We start from the raw sequence: 23,528 nt of genomic DNA, 5'->3' as shown, positions 1-23,528 counted from the left end.
TTCAAGGGCTTGCCAACCTAGTTTAGAAACCTCATCTCACGGAGTGATCTGGGCCCCAGCCAGATTATGTATGCTGGTCGACACTTGAAACTTTTATTGGCTTGTCTGTGCAAGGTAAAGCATGCCAACGTAGTCATGCCAGTAAAAGCTCAGTGAGAATACATAATTATAAAGATGCCTTTCACAGCTACAGCTTATTCCAGCCCCCTCACTAAGATGAGACAATATTACAAGAGCTTTCAGTGGAAGGGAGTTCATACTGGGGCTGTTGCTGTTACTGTAGCTGCTTTAATTATAATCTTGCAGTTAAAGCAGAAAAAAAAAAAGAAAAAAAAAATCCTGCCCTGTCCTTTCAACTCAGAAGACAGGCATTTTTCATCACTCCTCCAAAAATCATTTCCCTCTGTTTTGAAGTATGGTTTGAGGCAAGCGCTCCAAATCTTCTGTCAAACTTGGGTCTCTTTGATGATCCCCTTAGGCTCCTGTTCTGCTGTATTAATTGAAGCTTAGTGCAGTAGGAAATTTGGCCTCATAAATTTTAGAAATGCTGCATATTTATCTAGTAGTACTCTAACCTGAGACACATTTTAATTTTTGATGTCACTAATCACTTCTTTCATATGCAAAAACATGCTGCCATGGTGAAATCTTATTTTTTTTTTAAGACAGGAAAACATCACAGAAGAACACTAGGAAAGTGTAAAGATTTCCTTCCTTTTTCATGCTTGCTGTGTGATACATCTTTGAACAAGTCAGCGACATGTGTCCCTCCTTGTTATAAAGCGCATAACAAAACGTGCGCACCTACCTCGCTGGGGCGTTCTGAGGGCTGGCGCTTGTAAAGCCCTTTTGAGGATGAAAAGCATTATACGAGTATTGAGCACTAATCTCGGGCATGCGGACAAGCCGCGCACATTCGAAGTAAAAAACCTTTCTAATAACATCCATCTGCATCTTGAATACAAGAAAGAAATTGTAAGACAGCCTGTCAATGATCAAGGCTTTTTCATGCAGCTCACCCTACTGTTTGGCGGCTGGCCAGCTCGGGGAGCCTACGGAGGAAAATGGCTCCGTAGGAAAAAATGTGCATGTTAAGCAGAGGACAGCCTTTGTGAAGGGTGAGAAAAAACAAGACAAATACCCTCAACTGCCAAAGTGCTCTCTGGTACATGGAGGAATGACATGAGACGAAAGGGAAGGGAGAAACTGCAGTAGGCAGGAGCCTCCTCCTCTCGGTACAGATAACACTAGCCTGTATGCGCTATAATGCCAAAATAAAACATGTTTCTACTTCGGGACCAGGCCTGCTTTACATTAAGGATGTTGCTCTGTGGAGAGGCTGGGAAGGATTTATTTGGCACTGCGGCACCTAAGCCAACCAAGAAGGCGTGCCAACCTTCAAAACTGTATTAACGACACCAGAAAGTCCTTCAAAAAGTTTGTGGGGCATTGCAGTGCAATCAGAGCATGCTGAGGAGGTCCGAGTGGCTCTTCTTCAGATGCCAACCTTTTTATTCAATGGGACTTATCTCGCTGTCAAAGGCACTTTAACCGGTGCGGCTGACATGCAGGGCAACGGCTCCCTGAGTCCTCTACTATCACAAGACCTCACGCAGAATCATCAGCAAATTCTTTTGCCTGATATATATACACACTCACATATATATATCTCCAATGTCAGAACCAGCCCCCTTACTTCCTCTCACCAGTCATCTACGGATTCATTTCACTCAAGCTGTGCTCCAGCTGTAAAGCGTTGCAGTGCCGCAGCAAACATATGGAGTTTCAGCCAATAGTCCTCCTTCACTTCCCACAGGCGCTCTCTCTCCCTACAGTGCCTCGTGCACTACCTCGGATGCGGCAAGGTTTCATTAAAGTAAAATATGCAGGAACTGAACTAGTAACGAGAAAATCTCCATCTATATAGCTAGAGAATTTCACCTGGAAAGCTTTCCGGTCCTCCATTAAAATGTTTACGTGCAAGAGATTTCTTCTCTAATAAATCATAATTTACATTTAGATAGTACCTTTTATTCTGATAGCTCATCTTTACCTAAAAATTGATTGCAGTCGTGACTCGTGTAGACTTTCATTCGAATTCCTGCCATATAGAAAGAGCCTGGAATTAAATATTTAAGTGGCTTTTAATTCACGTTATCTTGCCACAGATCAATTTAGCACAACTCATCAACTGCTAACATGATCAATAATTAACGTGGCTGCAGGTCGTCTACCTCAGAGTTCCGTTAGTCCTCTTAACGTCTTCCTGCAGTTTGCTCCACAAGCCCAGGGAGAACAGGCCAGCTCTGCCATGGCTCACTGGAGCATAATTCGTAGATGAGCTCAGTCCACTGAAATTAAAAAAAAAAAAAAAAAAAAAAAAAAAAAAAAAAAAGAGGAAAAAAAAACCACACACAAAAAAAACCCCAAACCAAAACCAAAACCCCCAAACCCCACACCAAAGCAAAAGACTTTGAATATGCTCTCAGAAGTGTTCAGGATCCAACAGATGAGCCCTGGTGAATTTTCCTACCGTGGTATATCACGTTACTAATCCCCACATTTGATTTCCTGACCCCCCCCCCCCGTTGCAGCAGCAATGGCAGAAGAGCACGTGTCCACGCCTCAGCTGTTCCAGCCCAGAGCCCGGCATCTTAACCCAAAATCTTTGCAGCTGCAGCTGAGGTGCCACACTGTGGACTGAAGCAAATGCTGTTCACCTTGGTGGGCATATATGGCATCCAGTCCGGCGCTATGGGCATGGCAACCTCCAGCAGAGAGACTGGCAACTGGAAACAGTGGTGTTAGAGATGTGTAGCATGTGAAAAGTGAATTTAGCGTAGTACTAGCATTCATTTGGCTGTTATCTTGGATGCATTTTGCAGTGTAGCTGCCCTAACTTGAGCTTGAGAGCAGTGATTCAAATGTAGACAAAGCCAATAAATTCTCCAATAAAGCAATAACCTGCCTGAGATCTCCAGGGCGTTGTTTTGTTTTTTTTTTAAACCAAATTCAAACCTGCCAGAAGTACTGACAAACATACTCATCCTGATAGCAAAAAATAACCCAAAACAAAACCACACTATGTAGTGACAAAGCACAATCCTCAGAATCAAACCTTGGGAAGCATGAAAATCACATATTAAGGACAAAATCTTTAGCGTGCCTTATCTTCTTCGCACCACCTACAATGGCATTGCTACCAAATAAATAACATCATTAATATCTCCTACCAATAAATCCCAAGAAGCAGAATATAAGGGTAGGGTTTTTTAACCCAGCCTTTCAGCAAAAACCTTGGCAGCAAGTTCATACATTCTTGTGTTCACAGATTGCGGCATCCAGCTACCACAGTTGTTCATTTAGAAACTCCATTTTAAAAGAAAACAAACTACCGAGTCTAAGCAGGTCGAAAAAGCAGAACACGTGCTTCAGCTCCAGTGTTGCCTCATATCTCCCTCCATCTCAGAAACAGACCCCTCCAGCAAGACAGCTTGTTTGTAAGGCCTGAGGAAGTCCTGCTGTCCACCATGCAGCTGCTCCAAAACCAGAGGCGCTTTAGCAAGTCTTTTTACTGACGTAACTGTTCTCGTTGCTGCTGCAAATTTTGAAGTCATATGGTTTAATCTGCAGTCCAGTGACACAGCAGCCATATTTTCCCACCCTTTGTCTTTCTGTGACTTACTAAGCTTTTTCTGTACAAAATATAACCATGCCAATTAGAAGGGTGGTCTTTTACTTTCATGATGAGACACGTACCATCAATCGTGGAAGAAGTTTGCATAGCGTAAAGACAGACAAGAAAAATGACGGTTATCCCCCTTCCTGTACGAAAATCAATACCAACATCAGCACACCTAAACAAGTGCAGCATCGCTTGTGCCAGCGTAACACCTCTTCAACTACACTGGTGTTTTAAACTGCTACACTTTTCCACGAAGAAGACGAGGACTTGAGGACGAAGCCAGTCTGTGCGTGCTGCCTCCCAGTTGCAAGTTAGCATGGCACACTGTTGCAGATGACAGCAGGAGTCTGTGCCCAGGCCCTGGAGATGCCCGGCAGAAGCATTCTGGCACGACAGACCACAAAATGAGCTGGCCAAAAGGCTTGGGGAAGAGGCTGTTGGGAAAGGGAAGGAAGGAGGAGGGAGACATGGGAGAGAGCAGACTGGGATGAGGAGGAGAGACGGAGACAAGTCACACTGGGAGGAACAGCTGGAGGGTCAAGAGGAGGAGCCAGCAGCAAAATGTTGTTGAACAAGTAACCCTTGGTGATTCAGAGCCAGTGTCCACCAGCAAGCGTGTACAGACAAGCATCACCAACCACACGCTCAGATACTGCCCTTTAGGGGCAGCTGGGAAAAACTATTAAAGCAACAAGAAAAAAAAAGCCTCAGCACACAAATCAGAGCTGCCGTGTATGTTTAACTAGAGTGTTAACGAACACTGTGCTTTCCTTGATTATTCGTTAATTAGAAGTCTTATTTCAGATGCGGTTGGAAATATACTGGAAATCTCTCGCTGAGCATTTTTAATATTGTACGTACTCCTGAAGCACTGAGGATTTGTATTGCACCTTACCGGTCCCTTTGGATTCGCACACATAGAGATGGCTCATGCCCTAAGGTGTTCACAAGTGGAAGAAAAAGCAGGAGACAACAGATGGAACCAGCAGCTGGAGGATCGGCAGAAATCAAGGCAGCCCCGACACGCACACGAGCCAGACTTTTGTCTGAGGCTCTCTTATCTCGTATCTTTCGCCAGCACCAAAAAAAAAATCTCAACAAAATTAATGTGTGAACCAGAGAAAAAGTAACTCTACAAAAAGACCCGCATGTCCTCACTGAGACCACTTTCATGGAGTAGAGGACCCTGAAGAGCCACTAGTGGTGCCCAGAAGCCACCTTTTTGGATAAAGGCCCTCTGAAGCAGCAAATAGCAGCTGAAACCCCAAAAGTCAGGGTCTCTAGTTTCCTACAGAGAGATCATTTTACGTGTCAACAGGCAGTCTCCAGCAGACTCATTGCACCCATGGAAACAGATGTGGGCCACACTTAGAGTCAGGTCTCCAAGGACGGCTGCAGGAGGGGTCTGGCCAGGCCAACACTGGGAACATTCAGAGAGCCGAGGGTGCGATATGTCACAATGCACTGGTCCTTAGCACCTGTGTGGGGGGAAGAGCCCACAGCTACCGCGGTGGTGGACAGAAAAGCCCAGGTGAAGCACAGGTTGGACCCTTCCCAGGCAAGAAGAACCCATGCCGTGCCCTCCTGCCCCCGCAGAAGCTCGGTGGGGAAGGCACTGATGGAGGCAAGGGTGATATTCTCGGGTAGGTGATGACACCAGGGTTCTCGGAGTCCCTCACATGGTGGGGTGCTGCTTCAGCCTGGAGCAGGACTGCAGGTCCTACAGGGACAGGGGAAGGGCAACATTACTGCCTGTGTTCATTGCTGGCCTTCACCCAGTGCACTCTAACACGACAGATCGTTGGTTAAAGTAGAAGCAGCACGAAGAAAGATTAAGTGGTGGCCTAAAATACACGTTAAACGCTGCCAGTTTTTTGTTCCCTTGGACACTTTGATGCCTAAATATTAAAAAACCCCACCACCCTACTTTCATTGTTTACAGTTTTTATATCAAGTTAGTACCTGGGTATTTTTCAGCCACAAGGGATAATTTATTGTGTGGCAGGCACACGCATGCATGCACATCCAGAGACAGTAACATGAACTGGATACTTTTTCAATCTGAAAGCTTTTGTGCCCCACTCAGCAGTTCTCATTCATTACTTAAAAAGTGTGCCCCGCACCTGCATATTAAAGAAAAAGCCCTGGTGGTGTTCGAGGGGAGGAGGTGGTTCTGGTCCGAGGGGCTGAACGCAGACCTCCTGCTGAGCGCCAGCAAGGATTTCTCAGCGTTTCTAGTTAACAGCGGTTACAGAGATGTTTTCCTACTACAGCTCCATTTGAATTTCAAATGCACCAGTATGAAGGAGCAGGCTGAAGAACAAAACTGATGGACCAAAAAAATATGCACCTTCATGAAATGAGTCTGAATTTGTCTTGGAGGCTGCTTTTCAATTATAGTGACAGCCTGTATATAGATTCACACTAATAATGATATTTGAATAGTACAAGTTTAGAGACTCATACATTTCAGTGCACTTGCACCTCGTTATAATTAAACAAGAACTGTAGAAGTTGCACTTTGATAGTCTTTCTTCCTTAAATGCCAAAGTACTAGAAACAATATCTGGATGGTGTAAGATGTGCTACAATACAGTATATGTATTCCAGTAGTACTGCATATATGAGTATGTGCCTTCAAGTTATACACAGCTGTAGTTTCTGCTATTGGAGTACGAGTGACAGGAACAAAAAAAACCCTGCAGTTTTGGGTCAGATTAAGAATTTGTATCGCCTAATATCCTCGCCAAATTACTTTTAAACCTCATTCACAATTTTTGCCTTGCAACTTCTTTGCAGCAAAAGGTGACTCAATTTAGCTATGAGCTGCATGAAAAAGAACTTCCTTTGATGTTTTAAATCTATTCCTAGCAATTTAATTTTAGGTTTTGGTTTATGAAATGTTGCAGCTTCTCCTTATTCACCTTCTTCAGAAAGGTTGTTATTTAACAGTTCTCTACTAGAGCCTCTTTGGTCATTTCTGAGAGAGAACATAAAATGTATTTAGACTTCCCGAAAAAGTGGAGTCAAATACATTGCCTTTAATTCCAGATTACTGCTAATTTTCAGCTGTTAAAATTAACAGAATGGCACAGGTAGATAAGTACATCCACATTGACCACTTTCAGTACCTTTTCTCATTTTAACAGATCATTTCATGAGATTGGTAAGAATGGGGAACAAGAACAGCACACAATATTCAAGATATAGGTGCAGCACCAATATACTCAGTGGCATCATATCCGGAGGTCATGCTGAGCTGCCCGTTCGCTATGAGCCGACACGATACCATCCCCACTCCTTGTCAGAAGGAGCACATAGTGGTAAAATTGCATGGTCTAAGTTGTATAAATAGCACCCGGTGACAAAACCAGCCTGTCAGTTTACCTACTCAACTCTTCTGCAGCATTGTTAATACCATTAAAATAGAACAAGTTTCAGAAAAAATGTCAAGTTGGATAAACCTATTTCAATCCCATGCCCGTGCTGTATGCTGTTCTAAGAGGTTTTTCTACCAAAGAGCTTTTCTACCCTGCTTTTTATCTAATATCATGGTAAGATTGTTATTACTCTCAGTAGATGGTGGATTACACTCTCTTAGGAGCATACGTTTTCTGGGGAAAGCGCTTTTCCTGAGAAACTAATCTTGGAAAGTGCTTTGGACTCTTCTTGCTGACTGTCCTTAATCCAATAACATCGCAAAGGTATTGTGTGACACAGGCGTTGCTCCTCTGAATGATTTCTGCCAGGCAATTCTGAGACAAGAGGAATAGTCAAGGTTATTTTTAAAGCACCAGGAGTAACTTAATCGCAGCAACACAATCGCTAATCGAGAATGCACAGCTTGCTATTAGTGACACTGATAGCTTGTAAAGGCAAAAGTAAATTTCACCTGGTTATTTATAGAGTTCTGTTGCTTGTAACGGAGCAAGTGTGTTATTGCAGATTTTCAGGTTAGCAGATTGGTTCACAATTAGCATATTATTCCATATGCATTCTAGGACTCTTCAGATAAAGAGCCAAGCATCTATGTTTCAAGTTCCTAATATTCTAGGCAGGCCCGCAATTACTGTTCTGTTTCCGATGGTTTAAGATTAGAAGGTCTTCCGACCCAACTGGCAAGCCTAAGGTCAAAAGGAGTCTGACCTTCTCAAATGGCCTCAGAAACCATCCTCTCAAGGAAGCAAAGATGATAAACTGAATGATAAACCTGACCAAGCAGGACTTCTTCACTGTATCATTTCAGTCATTCTCAGAGAGAATCCCGATTAACTGCTTGAATGACTGTTAGCAGGTGACAGGAGGGTAGAGCTTGCTTTTATTTCATCCGCTCTCTTCCAGTCTCAGGCTCTTAATCAAATTTATGAGAAGAAACTAAGCAAATGAAAACAGAGTTAAATGCTACTTGAAGTATGCTTGGCTGATACGGGTTACCTTTGGAAGATATCTAACTAGGGTATGAAAATGACACGTCTTGTGTCTAAAATGGCCCCATTATCATTGTCTTCATAACACATATGCAGAGAAGGAACGTGCTAAAGAAGAAAGATGACTATACGAGAGTCTGAACTGCCACACTCTGCACAAGTGCTGCAACCGATGGGCTATTTGTGATTTCCTCTGCTGATTGCTGTAGCCCCCAGTCTGCGTGCAGTTCCCCCCAGGGACCCAAAGGCATTTACACCTGTGTGCATGCCTGTCCTCCTTGGGGCAACACCGGCTTCAGTGTTTCTGTCCTTTGGCCACTTGTTCCCATCTTGCGCTGTTTGTTTTGACACAACTGTGCCTCCCCGAGCCACCCTCCGAGGCCACATGGAAAATGAGACCAGTGAACAGATATGTGTTAAAAATAACCAGGAAAAAAAACGAAGCATTTTACCGTGCGGTGGAGACACAGTTGTTTGAACGCCCTGGGCAGACAGGCAAAGGGGCTGAAGCTGGCAGTGCTGCAAAGAAATGGCATGTGGCATCCCACCCAGTGCTGGTGGCTTATATTAGATGGTGATGATCTCAGGGTAGTTCTCAGAGGGTGGATTCCTACACCAGGCAGGTGAATATCATGATTGCCATTTACACGGGTATACCCAGGAGGTTAAGATATCCGAGATATCTTTTTCTCTAAAGATAGGCAGAAAAAAAGGCAAAGAACCAGCCGTGAGATGCAGTTACTGTTGATGCCTGTGCTGACCCTGACAAGTGGTTACCTCTGTTTACTGACTGCCATTCGGTGCTTTTCAAGAGGAGATGTATTCAATGGGTGAAAGATGGAAAGCAGCTTATGACGCTGAAATTCTGCCTCCATCTTTTGGAGAAAATAATGGAAGTAAAATAAGCCAGAGAGACATATTTGCATTTTGAATGATGTTTGAAATTATAGTCTGTAACAGAGCTTAAGCTTTTAATTATTTCTCCATTTCTCATTCACAAATTGATATTTAGCACTCGGTCTGGCTTGACTTATCAGTTTTAAGACAGAACAGAAAACCTTCTTATCACTGATTCAGAATCACTGGCCCTGCGGCTCTGTTTTCCGAGCAGCTCACTCCTGCAAATCATGGAGTATCTGCAACTCACATGGAAATTAATAGGTTCTTTTGTAAACACGCATCTTGGGCCTGCTTATGCTTTTCATTAAGCCTTCATGAAATAGCTATTCCTAGATAACGCCAGCTGTGGCCATTTTATACTGGAAAGCAATTGGGATGTTCCAGTTAAACTGGAACCAGGAGCTCTTACTCCAGAAAAAGAAAGTCCGCAGATGGAATTAATTTGAAAAGAGTTAATCAGAGCAATACCAAGCACAACTCATGGTATTTGCTATATGTTTGTATGGCGTAGGTTAGGTTAAAGATGTTCATCACAGGGTGACAAGGCCAATTTTGACCTTGATTCCCTGAAACCTCACACAAAATATGCTTAACTGTATCCACCACCAGTAGTAATCCTAACCACCAGCTTCAGCTGGTCAAATTGTTGTCATCTGGAAGTTATTGTTTGGCCGGTAAGATGAACTATTTCTGTTGTTGCTGAGGGAGTGGGAGGACACCAATTCCCTAAAGGGTGTTGTAAATGCGAGCAATGGTTCCGTATTTAGCAATGATTTGGTTCTCTGTGCTTTTAAATAGACCCTACTCACATATGTGCTTGCTGGGGAATAAGGCTGCTAGGATTTACATGATTATTTATTTACATTAATATAAATAAAATTAAGTGCCCTAGCTTATAATTAATATTTCAGCAGTAACAGTGAAACAAAAGGAAAACCAGTCTCAGTGTTATTTAAATAACCGTCATTCTTGCCATCCTCTCTTCCCCCGTTGCTCGTTCTGGGAATATACCCACAGCCCTCTCCAAAACCTTGATCAAATAAATATGTCTTTCACGGTGCCTAGAGAACCGGTGCATCTGGCCCAAGCTGGGGAGCATACTGTAGAGATTTCAAGTCTCCACAGAGTGTGCGCTGCCAGCAGCGCCTCTCTTTATCTGACCAAGAATAGCCTGCTCAAACGCCTTTGCTAAGCCAAAACTGCTGAGAGGCAGTCCCTCGGGAATCAAGCCAGGGATTTTCCCAGTGACAGATATGTTCCATCTTCATCCTTATTAATGGAACATTTATAATTGATATTCTTTCTTTACCCTTTCCCTTATTCTGCAAGGAAGAACGAAAGTCTAAACTTTGCTTTCTGTATGGCAAACAAGAAGGCATTCCTTACACATTATTAATCACACAGTGGGAAGCATTGAGAGGCCGCTTGACTTTCTATTAAATTACAATTCTATTTCTACCGATTATTCAAATACATTGTTTCTTCCGAAGCCCAGACAGAACAATAACACACGTAATTAGTGAAGATTCTTCTCCGGACAGAGGAATGTTCAGTTACATGAGAGTCCAGACTATGGAGTTGAAAAATAATAAACCTGATGGAAAAATCAGGACGTAGTTCCAAGCTATATTTTCTCTGGCAGCAAAGTTGATTTAAGTGGTTCCTGCTTTTTATTTTTGCACCTATGACACAGTCCACTGCCTCTGCACTTGTGCTGATGCGACTGTTTTTGATGCAGCTGTGCTGTAAACTGGACTAGTGAAACAATCCTGGGAAAATGTCCCTTTCGCCTTTAATTAACAATGAAAAATGTTATAAATTAGCAGGACCCCATCGTGCAGAGGCCTTGGAACCACACTGTGCACCAGCTATTAACATGGAGAAGCAGGCTCAGTTAGTACCTGCTCCTCACAGCTCAGCTGCTGATTAGATTACAGGATGCTGGAAATATGGATACGATGTTAAAGGAAGCATTGCACGAACTACTCACGTTTAAAATTTGGCCCCATGCTGAATAGGACTGAACCTGGTTTTAAAAGGTTCCCTTCCCTTTCCATGCAATACAGTCAAAACAAAAATCATCAGCCTTTACTGAGAGGCTATCCTGACTTTGAACTGAACTGGAGCGATCTTTGTTTCAACTGTCTCTGCACATAGTGATCTATTTTCAGTTAATATGGATCCTGTGAAGACATATGGCTTGGAAATGAATCCCTTGCCTAGGAATAGGAGTCGAGTATTATCTACACTTGAAAGTTCAGCTGGATTAACGTATAATTATGGAAACTTTTTGGGAATAACTCCCCAAGTATTTCACAGAAAGAGTTCCTTTCTGTTCCTGTTTTGCTTCATCCATTTTCAACAGCTGCCCCATGTGGAAACTCACCCTCCCGTTTTGCACCTTTGTTTTTATTTTCTGGTAACTATGATAGTTTGGAGGATGATTATTTTTTTTTCATCCTTAGCCGGGATCAATACAGCTCTACTAGCTAAAGCAATCGCATAAATATCAGTAGACCAGCAGGGAATTGATTTAAATCTATACCAGCAATGAATTTGTCTGGCATCATCAGCTGCTGCTCCAGTAGGAGACTTTGTCAGCACGCTTCTAATGGTTTGTCCTTTTAACTGAAAACATAGCTTGTGGCTTTTCCAGAGGCCTAACCCCACACTATGCTTTATAAACTCTCTGTGTGACAAAGCCTTAGGGCTGAGCCTGGTGCAAAGGGAACACTGGTTGATGCTCTAAGACCTGTCTTCCACTAGTTCTAGAGATTTACGTTTGGGTTTGTTTTTTTTTCCACAATCATGAGTGACAGATATTTGCTTCTCAGCTGGAAACCTGTGTGGGGTTTGTCTGGCTAAATGATATTCAATGGCTGAATCCTTATAAAGTTCCAGTTATAGAGGTGATGATGGAAATGGTAACAAGACTGTCCCTCTCAGGCAATCATGATCTTAACAACTTAGTCATACCAAATTTGGGGTATCTTTTTTGAAGCTATTATCCAAGTGCTTTGTAATAACCATTAACATAGAATCTGCCTTCACATGCTGTCAAGCTCTAACAACCCTCAGTTTTGGCAGTAAAAACATCAATACTAATCTCAGGCTGTAAATTGAGGCTGCAAAGACTTTGGTGATTTATGAGTTCGCATAACACTCTTGCCCTGCCTGCACAGGTGAGAGGCGCAGCTTGCAATCGCAAGCCCTTAGGTTAACTTTCTAGCTATGTGTTGCTAAAGCAGTTTCCTAAATACTTGATTTACTTATTTATATTTAGTCCATACAGACCGTAACAGCAGATTATGAAGTTAGTTCACAGTGCTCCTTGCAAAGAGCATCATTGCCTCTGTTTCACGGACTGTGAAAGTGTGGTGTGGAGGCTACTGGTGAACCTCAGCTTGAGTGAAACTCTGAGGTCAGCTCTGTGCCTTAGTCTCCACCCTCCCACGCCTCGAGTTTCAACCGAGGAAAACTCAGGTACTCGGGCTGGACGGGAGCTGTGACGCTTCCCAGCCAGATGTCCCACCTGAAGGCTCAGTGGGCCAGCAAGGATTATGGCTTCGCTTCGCTGTTCTTGTACTGTGCCTTCTGGATGTGCACCTGATCAGCTGGAACAGCATCTCCTTCCATAAATTCAGAACCTTTTGTAACTGCACTAAAATTCCTTGTAGAGACATCTCTGAATGACCTGAAAGAAGTCTCTTAAAATCACTGGGCTTTGTTGTTTAAAGTAACTTTGCATTGAATGATATTTTAACTTGACATTGAAATCAATTAAAATGAATGAAAGCCACTTTAATTCTGGATTAGAATACCTGTATTGACTTAATTTAGTAAACCAAAGCCACTTTAAGTTCATATCTTTGGCTAACACGCATTCATTCCCTGAACACGTTTATATAAATAAATCTGAAAGCACTATTTTAACAGGTAGGCACCCAATCAAAAATATCAAAACGCTGCTTTTTACCAGAAGGAGGATGATTTTGATTCATGTCGTGCGCCCTTTTCAATAGCCAGATTTTCAGAGCAGGAAAAAAGAATGTTTCAGTGAAAAAAGCCATACGTGAACCCCACTCCGGGAGACACACTCCAACAAAAGGTGTAACAAGTACAATGTTCTTGCAAAGTGGAACAGCTATATAACATTGTTGCATTATAAGTAAGATAAAAGGAAATAAAACGTGCTGAAGTAGGTTAGTAGCAAAAATAATTGAAATAATGAGTTTCTCTGTCTTTTCCATCTATAAGGCCCAGATGCTATACGTGATTACAGAACAAGGAAGCCTGAGCATACTCACTACATAGGAGCGACATCTCCAGCAATAGAGGGTACCAGCGATGTTAAGTACCTGTGGCGCTCAGCCCCCCGTCCTTCATACCTATCACCTCGCAGACCTCACTACCCTGGCGAAATCGGGTGGGGTGTGAGGGAGCTCAGCCATTTCACCAGGAAACATCTCCAGAGGGGAGCGCAGATTAAGGTAAGGAAGACTTCATATTTGAAATTACCTGAGTCGCAGAAGGCGGAATAAACTTCTGCTCTGCTTTGCAGTTGCGTTCTGAACTATCGTGAGGACTAACGTTAATTATGGACTAAGCAAGGAACAAGAGAGAATACAGCTGTTGTTAGGTTAAAAGCTGCACTAAGCAAAACATCAGGCCAGACCTATAGAAGCTTCAAGAAATATTTTTGTGACAGTTTGCCCGAAGTCAGGCTCCCAGGTGGATGAAGCTGCCTGAAAAATAACCCGATTAAAGCATCCTACTTAACATAATACAACAGTTGCTTTTAAGGGCTGAGTGGCTACGGGCTGGATTTTTCCACATGACTAGAGCAGACAGAGGTGCGGAAGGAGCTGATTGAGGGAGCGAGGTCTAACGCAACATGAGCCATCAAGTGATTCCACCTGGGCGATTCCCAAATGCTGCCAAGACACCCAAAGTGTCGGGTTTGCAGCCTCTGTGTGACCAGAAGCCTGCAGGGTTCGAGTGCTCGCAGGGGCTTAAAGACCCCCGGTAACTCTGCAAACCTGCATGTTACTCAGTCTCATGCGGGGCGTGGGGTGCAGAAGTAGCTAACAAGCTTCGGACACCTGAATTTGTTTCTCTTTCCGTTGTTCTAGGTCCCCATTTTGAACCTCTTACTTACGCATCTAATTACAGCTAAATTTGTATTTGCGAAAGGTTATAATAAAAAGTCCTACAGCTTGATTCCTGAAAACAATTTAGTTTCTATTTATATATGTAGATATGATGATCGCATTTTTCTTATACATACACATGCAAACTCACATGTGATGATATGGATATATTTAATCTTGCTATGTTTATTGCATAGTAGTTTTAGAAGCCCCAAATAGGCTAGGTGTTTGATTTTTTTAGGGCTGTATGAAAAACACTATAATATTAATTCCTAAAACAAGCTTTTTCAGATGCTCTTACATCATGCTGCAGTGTGTCTATATTGAACGCTGTATAACCCCCAAGTATACCATTCTTAAACCACCAAAAATAGAGGAAATACAGAAGTTATTCATGGTTTTTGTCTGTTATACACCATATTGAAAATAGACATAGCTCATTAAGTGGACCCAGGGAGGGGAAGGGAAATTAGTCCCTCCTGGGAGTAAATGAGCCTGCTTGGCACGGAGGAAGCTTCCCAAGACAGAGGGAGACAGCTAGAAAAAACAAGTAGAAATAAGAAATCTTGGGAACTGGAAAGTTGTGTCATAACTGGGATTAGATGCACAGATTCCTAAAGTGATGGAAAGAAAAATAACTTTGGGGAGCCAAAGGACGGTGTGTAGCATTTGCTGTAATCCAGGAAGCTGGTGAAAGGTTATTAGAGCAGGAGTGAACCTGGAAGAGCAGACCTGTGCCACCTGGATTGAGCAAGCCGAGAGGTGTGTGTACAAACCTCTCAGAGTCTGGTTTCAGTCAGGTTTCTGCATTTATAAAACTTACCTTGACTTAATATCTGCTCATACGAAACCAACTTTTGAGCTTCAGTAGTCTTTTGTGCTTCTTGAGGACCCTTGAAGAGAAGTTGCAGGGCTCCCTTGAATCTGTAGCTGACTTGGAGTCCCCTCAAGTAGAAAAGACGAGGCACTGGGCTACCAGCTCTGAACAGCTGCCCTTTTTGGTCCTCATGGGGATCTGGTGTTCTCTTCCCAAGCATACAACAGACCCTCCCCCCCTCTCCAGGGGGAAGAAAAGCAAGACAGGGGTAGATTTTCCTTTTTGATCCTCCCACCTGGATGCAGAGAAGGGGAAGAGAAGGAACTCACCCAATCTGTTTTCCCCTACTCACAGCTGTTCCCAAACAAGGAATATGTTCAGTAGCACAGCATGAAAGTAGCTGCAGGTGGAAGTGTATTAAGTGGATGAAGCTACTTGTCCAAGTTAACTAGCCGTTGAAATTAAGAAGCCTAACTGTATCAGATCTACCTGAAAGGAAGTGATATGTGATATGAAACTGATAAATCTTTAGTTTCTAGGGGTTGATTCGTTATGACTTAATGCGATGCAGGGAGATAGAAGTCAGCAGCATTCAGGCACTCTGCAAGCCTCATTTTTGGTCCCCGAGGACACCCTTTTTGCGTTCCTGCTGTACACCACCTTTCTAGGTCAAAGCCTGAATCTTCACTGAGCACTTCTCTGCAAAGTCTAAATAGAGGTACAGTCCTGGCAAGAACTGTTGTATTGACTAACATCTCCTGCTATTACTCAAAAAAACTTCCCTGCTGAAACGAATCCGGTGAGAGTCCGAACTTGTAAAAACACAAATAGGGGTGTGCATATATATTACACACTTCCATAAGCTCCATGTACAAGTGTCACTCGGTTTGCAATATTGCCTTTCTGAATGTAACAACACGCACTTGAATTCTTTTCCTTCTTAACAAAAAGAAAGCGCCAACGTGCAGTACTAAGGGGCACTTTGGTACATTTGTGCAGAGCTGTCTGTTCTTAGGAAGCAGCAGTCATTTAGGGAAGGTTTGTCTGACGGGAGTAGGCACATCCCAGGGGCACTGCCGTGTGCCATCCCACAGTCTGGGTTTTAATAGTAGAGGAGGGGGACGTTAGGTCTCTCTGAATTATGGAAGAAGCTGCTGCATATAGTGTGCTGTCCCAGCCTGACACATCCTGTGGCTCCGGCTAGGAGAAAGGCCAGCAAAAGCTGAGCTCTGTGTTGGCGGCCCGAGGTCCTCCTGCCTTGGCCTCTGGATCCCTGGGTGGCAAAGGGCAGTTAAATTTAGCATAATGCAACACTTTTGGGTTTTTTTCCATTATCAGCTATCTATCCATCAATGAACTCTCCAATATAGAATGAACTTTCAGTATGCAGTGGGGTTTCTTTTTTATAGTCTATAGATTTTACGGTCTACTTTGTATTTCTAAGTGGGCTTTTTCTAGTACTAGAACAGATCTGAACCATTTTCTTCACGTAAAATCAATAGCAGACATGGATTCCAAGTCTCTCTCTCAAATATTTAAGCACCAACAAATAATTTCACTACTCTCATTTCTGATCTGCAGATATTGCTCTCCGATTAAAATAAAAACAATTTAAGATGCTTAGGGAAGTTACAATAAATAGCTTTTGGAACAATTTATTAGAAAAATAAAGCTTTCAGTTCATTATTTATCATATGATCCTTAACAAATTTTAAGCTATTATATAGTTCTTATATTGACTTTCCTTTACACCAGAGAGACGCTGCTGAGCTATTCTAACCAAGCGTGTTTAAGACACCCAGCCTGATTTGAGTAATGCTTTCAAACATATTGTACAAAGTGGTAATTCATAACTCACGGTGCTTCTGCCAGTGTTAACACCCCAAAATTTCTGAACACGAAAGCACATTGCATGCTGAACAAGGGCCTTAATGCTGTCACCATAGAGATGACACTTTGCAACCCTTATTTATGTCTCCTTGATTGCACCAAACAAACACACTCTCTTTATAGACAAGCGCTTTTGGTTTCTTCAGGATGATTTTTCTAGATGATGTTTTAAATAACGTCTTTGTAGAGACAAAAATATTATTTTGTAGTACGACGAATTTTTCAAGATAAAGAATACAGTAACCCTTCAGATAGAAAAAAAGACAACAATCAGTTTGAATACGTGCGAAGGAAATTCCTTAGTTAAAATGACAAACGGACAGAACAGACACTCTCTTTGTATCCACAGAAAAGGATGAAAGAACCTGTTATTTGTATTTGGCCAATGAACTTGAAAACACAGGGAAGAAAATACTTTGGGTAAACCAAAACAAAAATATTTTTCTAGGATTTGAAAACCAAAACCACTTATTTTTCCTTCAAAATAGAAAAAAAAAAAAAAAGACATTTTGAAACTGTTTTTACAATACTTTTACTTTCCTGGTAGAACATTTCGCAAAATTGAGCTCAAATTCATAAGTATCATTAGCTGGTTTCCAGTAAATAAAATAATTACAGAAATAACCACCGGTCCTATTTCATAATAGCAAGAGAGTGAAAATCAATGCATTGCAGAAGGGTTATGCACTTCCATCTCTGAAGCTAGCTGCCTTTCATGCTATGCAATCTCTCCGCAAGAAGTCCTTGCCCCCACCCTCGTTGAGCAATCGCTGAAGGGAAGCAATTTCTCTGATCGGTGAAGTACCAGGCACACTTATAGTTCTGCATAAGCGCTTACTAAAAGCAAGGAAAAATTATATACGATAGCAAAAGTCATACTTTAGTCATACTTGATTTTAATACAAGAAGGGGTTTCAGCACAAAGTTTGTATCTCTGGGCCGAGCGTATTCAAGCCTGATCAGGTCATTCAGTGTGGGACGCCTCTGCAGGTCAGCAACCTGTCTGGAGTTTTGTTTGCTGTGTGTAATTGCAGTTGGCTTCGCCGGCCGTACTCCTGATAAACCCCCTGCTACACCCAAGGGGCATCAATCCCTAAGTTACTGATCAAAACAGCTGTCTTGCCTCTTACTTCTGACTTTTCCTCCAGTTTAGTCTTTCTTATTTGTGCTTGTTTCCATGACAGCTGGGGCCATAAAAACAAAACCCTTTAGAATACCATTTTGATTAAGCTTTTATCAAGTGGTAACAATCTAAATGCTTCTGTGGTGATAAGCCCTCTCCTAACACAGAAAGCTTTGCACTGTGATCCATGGGCCAAATCCAAACCAGAGGACAACTCCACCCGCCCTGCCACCCCTAATGGCCATGGTGGGGGGAGAGGGACTGGAGGCAGGTCATCTGCTCTTCCCAAATACCGCCTGTATTTGCAGCAGCGAGCTGCTGGTTCAGCTAACAGACTCTCAGCATCAACACGGCTACGTGCCAGTCACCGTGATGTCTGGGCTACGTATGCTTAATAGCTACTGATTTCAGAAGCTGATTATCTAATCGCTCTGTCATGTCGGCTTTGACCTCACGCTTGGCCCAAATCCCCCGGTCCTTGATGTTGCTTGCACTTTCTAGAAATAGCCGGCCTGCCTGTCCAGGCAAGTAGGAGCAAGCGTGGGGTAGGTGGTGTCAGGGACTTGTGCTTTTGACCCCGAAAGCAATATGGATTCAACTGATTTGAGGCACTTGACCCTGTGAACTTGGAGCTGAACACACCCAGCTGGTACAGAGGGGGCAGATAGGCTCAGTGGAGCTCTGTTTCTCAAGCTGTAATAGGCAAAAAACGATCTGGGAACTTAAACCTCCCCCAAGGCAGGAATCATCTCCCTTTTGTGCAAATGGTACAGTGGAGTCAAACCCAATTAAAATTTTTTAGGAGTAATTTGCTGCTGCCCCCTTCTTCTAGACTTTGTACACTGAGTTGCTCACGTCTGCCAGAGAAAACTTCAGTTTATCTCCTCTGACATCTCTGAGAAACAGAGCTGCTGCATGCTCCCCTTATCTCTCAACACGCCTTATCAGGGGGAAAAAAAAACAACCCCCAAAAATGTAACTCCCAGTGACTGCTGTGAAGGATGTCCCTGTGCAGACAGTCTTGCTGTCTGTCCCCCAGGACATCAGCCCAGACAGCTCGGGGGCTGCTCTGGGGGAGTTGTCCGCAGCCTGCCCCGGCCCAGCCTGCAGCACCCGGGGTGGGCGGAGGGTCCGTGGCCCCTTCTGTGCTGCTGCTGCTGTGACCGCCACAGGAGCGATGGCAAGTCCCTCTCCATCCGAGCAAAGGAGATAAATCTGTGCGCCTGAGTCCAAGCACCAACATCTTCCCATCTGCCTCCTTGTAATTTCTCTAACTGGGCAATGACACCCGCACCAGGGAAATAGTTTTCCCTCGGAAAATGCTCAGACTTACTACTACTGCAACTGCGGCTCTGGTTCACACGTAAAACAGGATCTCTTTTCAGCCTTCGGTTGGGAATGAGGATGCTTATTTTTGCAAGTGCATGTCTAAATTCTTCAGCAGCTGAAGGAGGCCACCAGACAGACATAACTGTTTTAGTACAGTCCTAAGGAAAACAAAGAGAAAGAGGAGAAGAGGATGGCAAAGATGAAGGGAAGGACAGTTGTGAGTGGGGAGACAAACTGGAGGACTGGGCCATTTCAAAACCTTTGTCCGGCTACTGGTCTAAGTACAGCTTGGGCAAATCATGAGCCACGGCTTCAACACCACTTGAATTCTGTGGGCTAAGGAAAAAGAAATCGCCTAAGCAGTTGTCACCGCTTAATCTATGTCTGACACTTTTGCTGTTTGATTGCACATGACCTGAACAATTACACCGAGCAAATAAAATGAAGAAGCGGAGAAGTCAGGGAGGACAATTAAGCCACCCTGTTTTGTTGAGCTTCAGAGGAGCTCTGATTCAGCTATTTGTACCAATTCTTCTCCCAACATATGGTCCAAGTCCTGCCTGCAGATAAGCATGACAAGAATTCAAATAAAGACTACTTGGTGTGTAGGTGTTGCTGACAAACACATACGCTGTGCTGTTGCTTCTCTCCCCGAGACAAATGTAATACACGTGCTCTTCTCACTCAAGCAAGTTTAAAAAACAGCTTATTACTGAAGGTTGAACCTTGACTTATTTACAGTGATATTTGCTATCCTGGCTGCATTTGTGTCCCATGATCGCAGAGGTACAGTCTGTCATGGACTTTGGCTTTTATCCTTTTTCTGTTTTGCATTTGTGACCTTTAGACGCGTTTTAAACAGTCCCTTACCTTTCCAACAACTCTTCCTCTGCCTAAAAATTCTGCAGGCAGGCATTTCTCCGAGCGACACTTTATTACCTGTTCAGATAATTCTTTTCCAAATTTTAAATGAGTCAAAGCCCACTGTCTCTGCAACCCTTGGAAGCAAGTAGCGGTTGTTATTTTTCACATTCTCTAGTTTCGTTGTCATATCTCCACCTAAATCTTCCAGATGGAAATGGATCTGGTCTTCTTCCCCAGTAGTATTTGAGAGTGGCATTTATGCCTTAATGTTAACATTGTACTGCATTTTGTTTCTCTTTGACAGAGAGGACAGATCCGACAGGCTGCTGAAGACAAAGCAACACATCGGTACCAAAGTCCATGGTAACCACTTATTAATTTTTTTAAAATTTGCTCTTATCAGTGCCCCATGAGCATGTTCTCTGAGAATTCCTGGAATAGGCAAATTATTGGCATACTTGACTTTGAAGCTCAACAGATCTAACGAAAGCCTACTGCTGGCACCCACCACTGCAGAAAACCATTGAGAATAGAGTATTTAGCTGATACTTTGTCATAAATCAACAGAAGTATTCCAGAGCTAAACTACAATACATCTCAGGCAGCTAAGAAGAGCTCTCTAGGGAATATTTAATCCCCTTTGAAGAGAGAGCCCTCTTTCACAGGATCCCATTTAGTTTTCAGTGAGAACTAATTTTTTCCAGTTACTTTGATTAATGCATCTTGAAAGACATCTCAGGTTTATAAAGCAATAATTAGCAATAATCATCTCCAGCTAGGAACGTGTTACAGAAATTGGAGAGTGACAGTAGAAAAAGCCCTTATGAGACTGACAGAGCTCTTCCAGCAAAACCATGCATGTGAAAAGAACTTGCACCATGGCAGCAATATATAAGACTTGAAGAGGTTCACCACGACTGAGAGCTTTGAGTGACGAAGCATTCATAAGGGAGACCTAGGTAGAACAGAGAGGCAAAGGACTGAGGGCATTTACGGAGAAGGACCTCCCAAGGAGTTTTGTTGCTCCTCCTCTTCTTCCCCCAAGAATAACCACTGGGAAATACAGTATACTAATGAGTGCAAAGCAATGACCTCCACTGGAAAATGGGAAATGCCAAAACTCCCTAGAACTCGCCTGGGAAGCAGCAGGTGATGACTGAAGTGCATTCACAGTCACAGCGGGTCTCCAAACATGCCCACCTGCTCCCGGGACTGTGGAAACGCGTCCTGCCCCTGCTCAGCAGACATGACCGCGTCTCTGCATTGCCTCAGAGGTGCTGCAGGAGGGCAAGGTCGTGCAGACGGACACACAGACACGGCTCTGCTCAGCCTCTTCCTCCCTCCCCTTCGCTCCCACCTCCGCACGCCGTGAATGGGAGCTGCTGCCCTCAGGACACCGCTTCCCAGCACAGTGCCCCATACTACAAGGAGCTCTCACATCATATTAAGCCATTTCTTCTTCCCCCCCCTCCCCCTTGCCTGTTTGTACACCCTGGAGCAGCGGCAGTGCTGCCACAGCTGCCGAGGGCTCGACTGCGTGGGACAGATATAGAGCCATGAAAAGCCTGAGCGGGTCCTCCAAGCCGATCTCCACGCAGAGCAGAGTTCAGTTCTCCACTACTGGTGGCAGAAGCAGCAGTGCCGGGGACAGATGGGCCAGCAGGGCTTCGAAAGCTGCAGTCGCTCTCTAAACTACGGCACGGCTATGCTTCCTAGCGTGCCGGGAGTGGGAAGCCGTTATCAACTTTACTGCTTATTTTGGTTATTACAGTAGTGTGTTGTTGAGACTCTTGTAGCCTGGTGACAAGCTAAAACGCAAAAATCGCTTCCACAAAATCTGTGCTCCCACGGTGCCTTCAGTCCGTGGCTGGAAGGCAGCCAGCACCGTCAGGCAGCGTTGCAGCTTTGCCGTCTTTGCAAAGCGTTCATAAAACATGCACCTTATTAGGCACTTGGAAAGTAATCCTGGTTTAAATTGATTGTTGAACAAAGAAGCAGCAATTTTCGGTTGAGGAATGGCTTATTTGCTTTTCGCCATAGGAAGGTGGATAGGAAAACAAAGTCACCCAAGTTGGAACCAAATAAATTAAATGCATTCAATTAGTTAATGGAGTGTCTCACAGAAGGTTGCACTATTAGAAAATTAAATTAGTTCTTCCTAATATGCTGAGATTCTTTAAGTCATTAACACCATTTATTTTTTTTTAGAAACTGTCTGAAATATTCAGGGGATTATTTTTCACCACAGGCTTTTTCCTTTCCCCGCCATACCTTTCAGTCCCGACTCTCTTCAGTCTTATAATCAGTGCTACTTTGGGAAAAGCATTTCTAAGCTAAATAACTTTAGTGCAATTCATGAGTACAAGGAACATATTTCAGATTTTTCTAACGGAACATGGTGTTCTCAGAGATCAATTTCACGAGCTATTATATGACTTAGTACCACTGGTTACAAAAAGACTCGACTCAAGCATGTTCACTGGTGGCTTCTTATGCCTTTTTACAGCAAAACAACTGAAAACGGAAGACGAAAGTATTTTGAATGTGAGGTCTTGCCTTGCAACGTTATTCTGGATAAACTCCATCCAACTTACATTAGGTTAATTAACAGCAGCGTGGTGTTTGCTGGGGACAGCTACAGAGTGGCCAGACGTACCTGCTTGGTGCACTACCCCGTTGGTGTGCTCTGCGTGGCGTGGTGGCAGAGGCTTCCCGTTCCCTTCACACCATCCTGGTTGGGATGCTGTAGGGTCTGTGGGTAGGAAATGCAGTGCATGATCAGTCACGTCTTTAGAACTCCACCTAGACCTCGCTGAAGAGACAGGGGTAGAAAGGACAAGGAGGTTTCCTGCGAGCACGTACCTATTCAGTACACGTATTTTCAGAGCGTGCTCCTTCCTCTTTGCAAGGGTGTCCTTGAATCACCAGGCAGAAAGCCCAGGGTGCCCCCAGCCAAGTTAGAGAGGAGGCTGGAGGAAGGAATGGTGCTCGGTGCTGCCTGTCATTCTCGCTGGAGAGGAACCGATCTGTGCCATGGAAAAACCCAAAGTCTGCAGTAAAGATAACGCGACAGCGGGAAGCACAGGCAAAGGTCCTGGGCAGGGGTGTCAGGGTTGAAAAAAGAGACAGCTAGGGACATAAAGGCACTTTTCACCAGCAGTGTTTCTTTCCCAGGCAAGCAAAAGAGTCAGGTACATGAGGAGCTCCATTATCTTGATACTCATACGCTTAAAAACGAGTGCTTTGGTGGATGAGATCTGGCATGCCCTTATGTAAGTAAATTATTTTTATCTGCTTTGAGCCTAATAGAGACTTGAATATTTTGAGAACTCATAGGTCTCAT

The 23,528-nt window shown here is 43.6% G+C and overlaps 1 protein-coding gene across 1 annotated transcript in view; it reads left to right on the top strand.

The window, feature by feature from the left end:
- Window positions 1-6,857: 6,857 nt before the first annotated feature.
- Window positions 6,858-23,528, top strand: part of SPMIP2 (sperm microtubule inner protein 2) — a gene marked incomplete at both ends in the record, with an annotated part of 39,414 nt that continues 22,743 nt past the window's right edge. The window contains 3 exons of the mRNA XM_082483068.1: window positions 6,858-7,008; window positions 13,270-13,502; window positions 20,490-20,548. Coding sequence (XP_082339194.1) covers window positions 6,858-7,008; window positions 13,270-13,502; window positions 20,490-20,548 — 443 coding nt within the window. The remainder of the gene's footprint in view (window positions 7,009-13,269; window positions 13,503-20,489; window positions 20,549-23,528) is intronic.

This window comes from Vanellus vanellus (assembly GCF_965231255.1).
Source record: "Vanellus vanellus genome assembly, chromosome: 4".
Taxonomy (NCBI): Eukaryota; Metazoa; Chordata; class Aves; order Charadriiformes; family Charadriidae; genus Vanellus; species Vanellus vanellus.
Note: the sequence above shows the minus strand (reverse complement) of the source record. Positions and strands in the feature narration are given on the sequence as shown.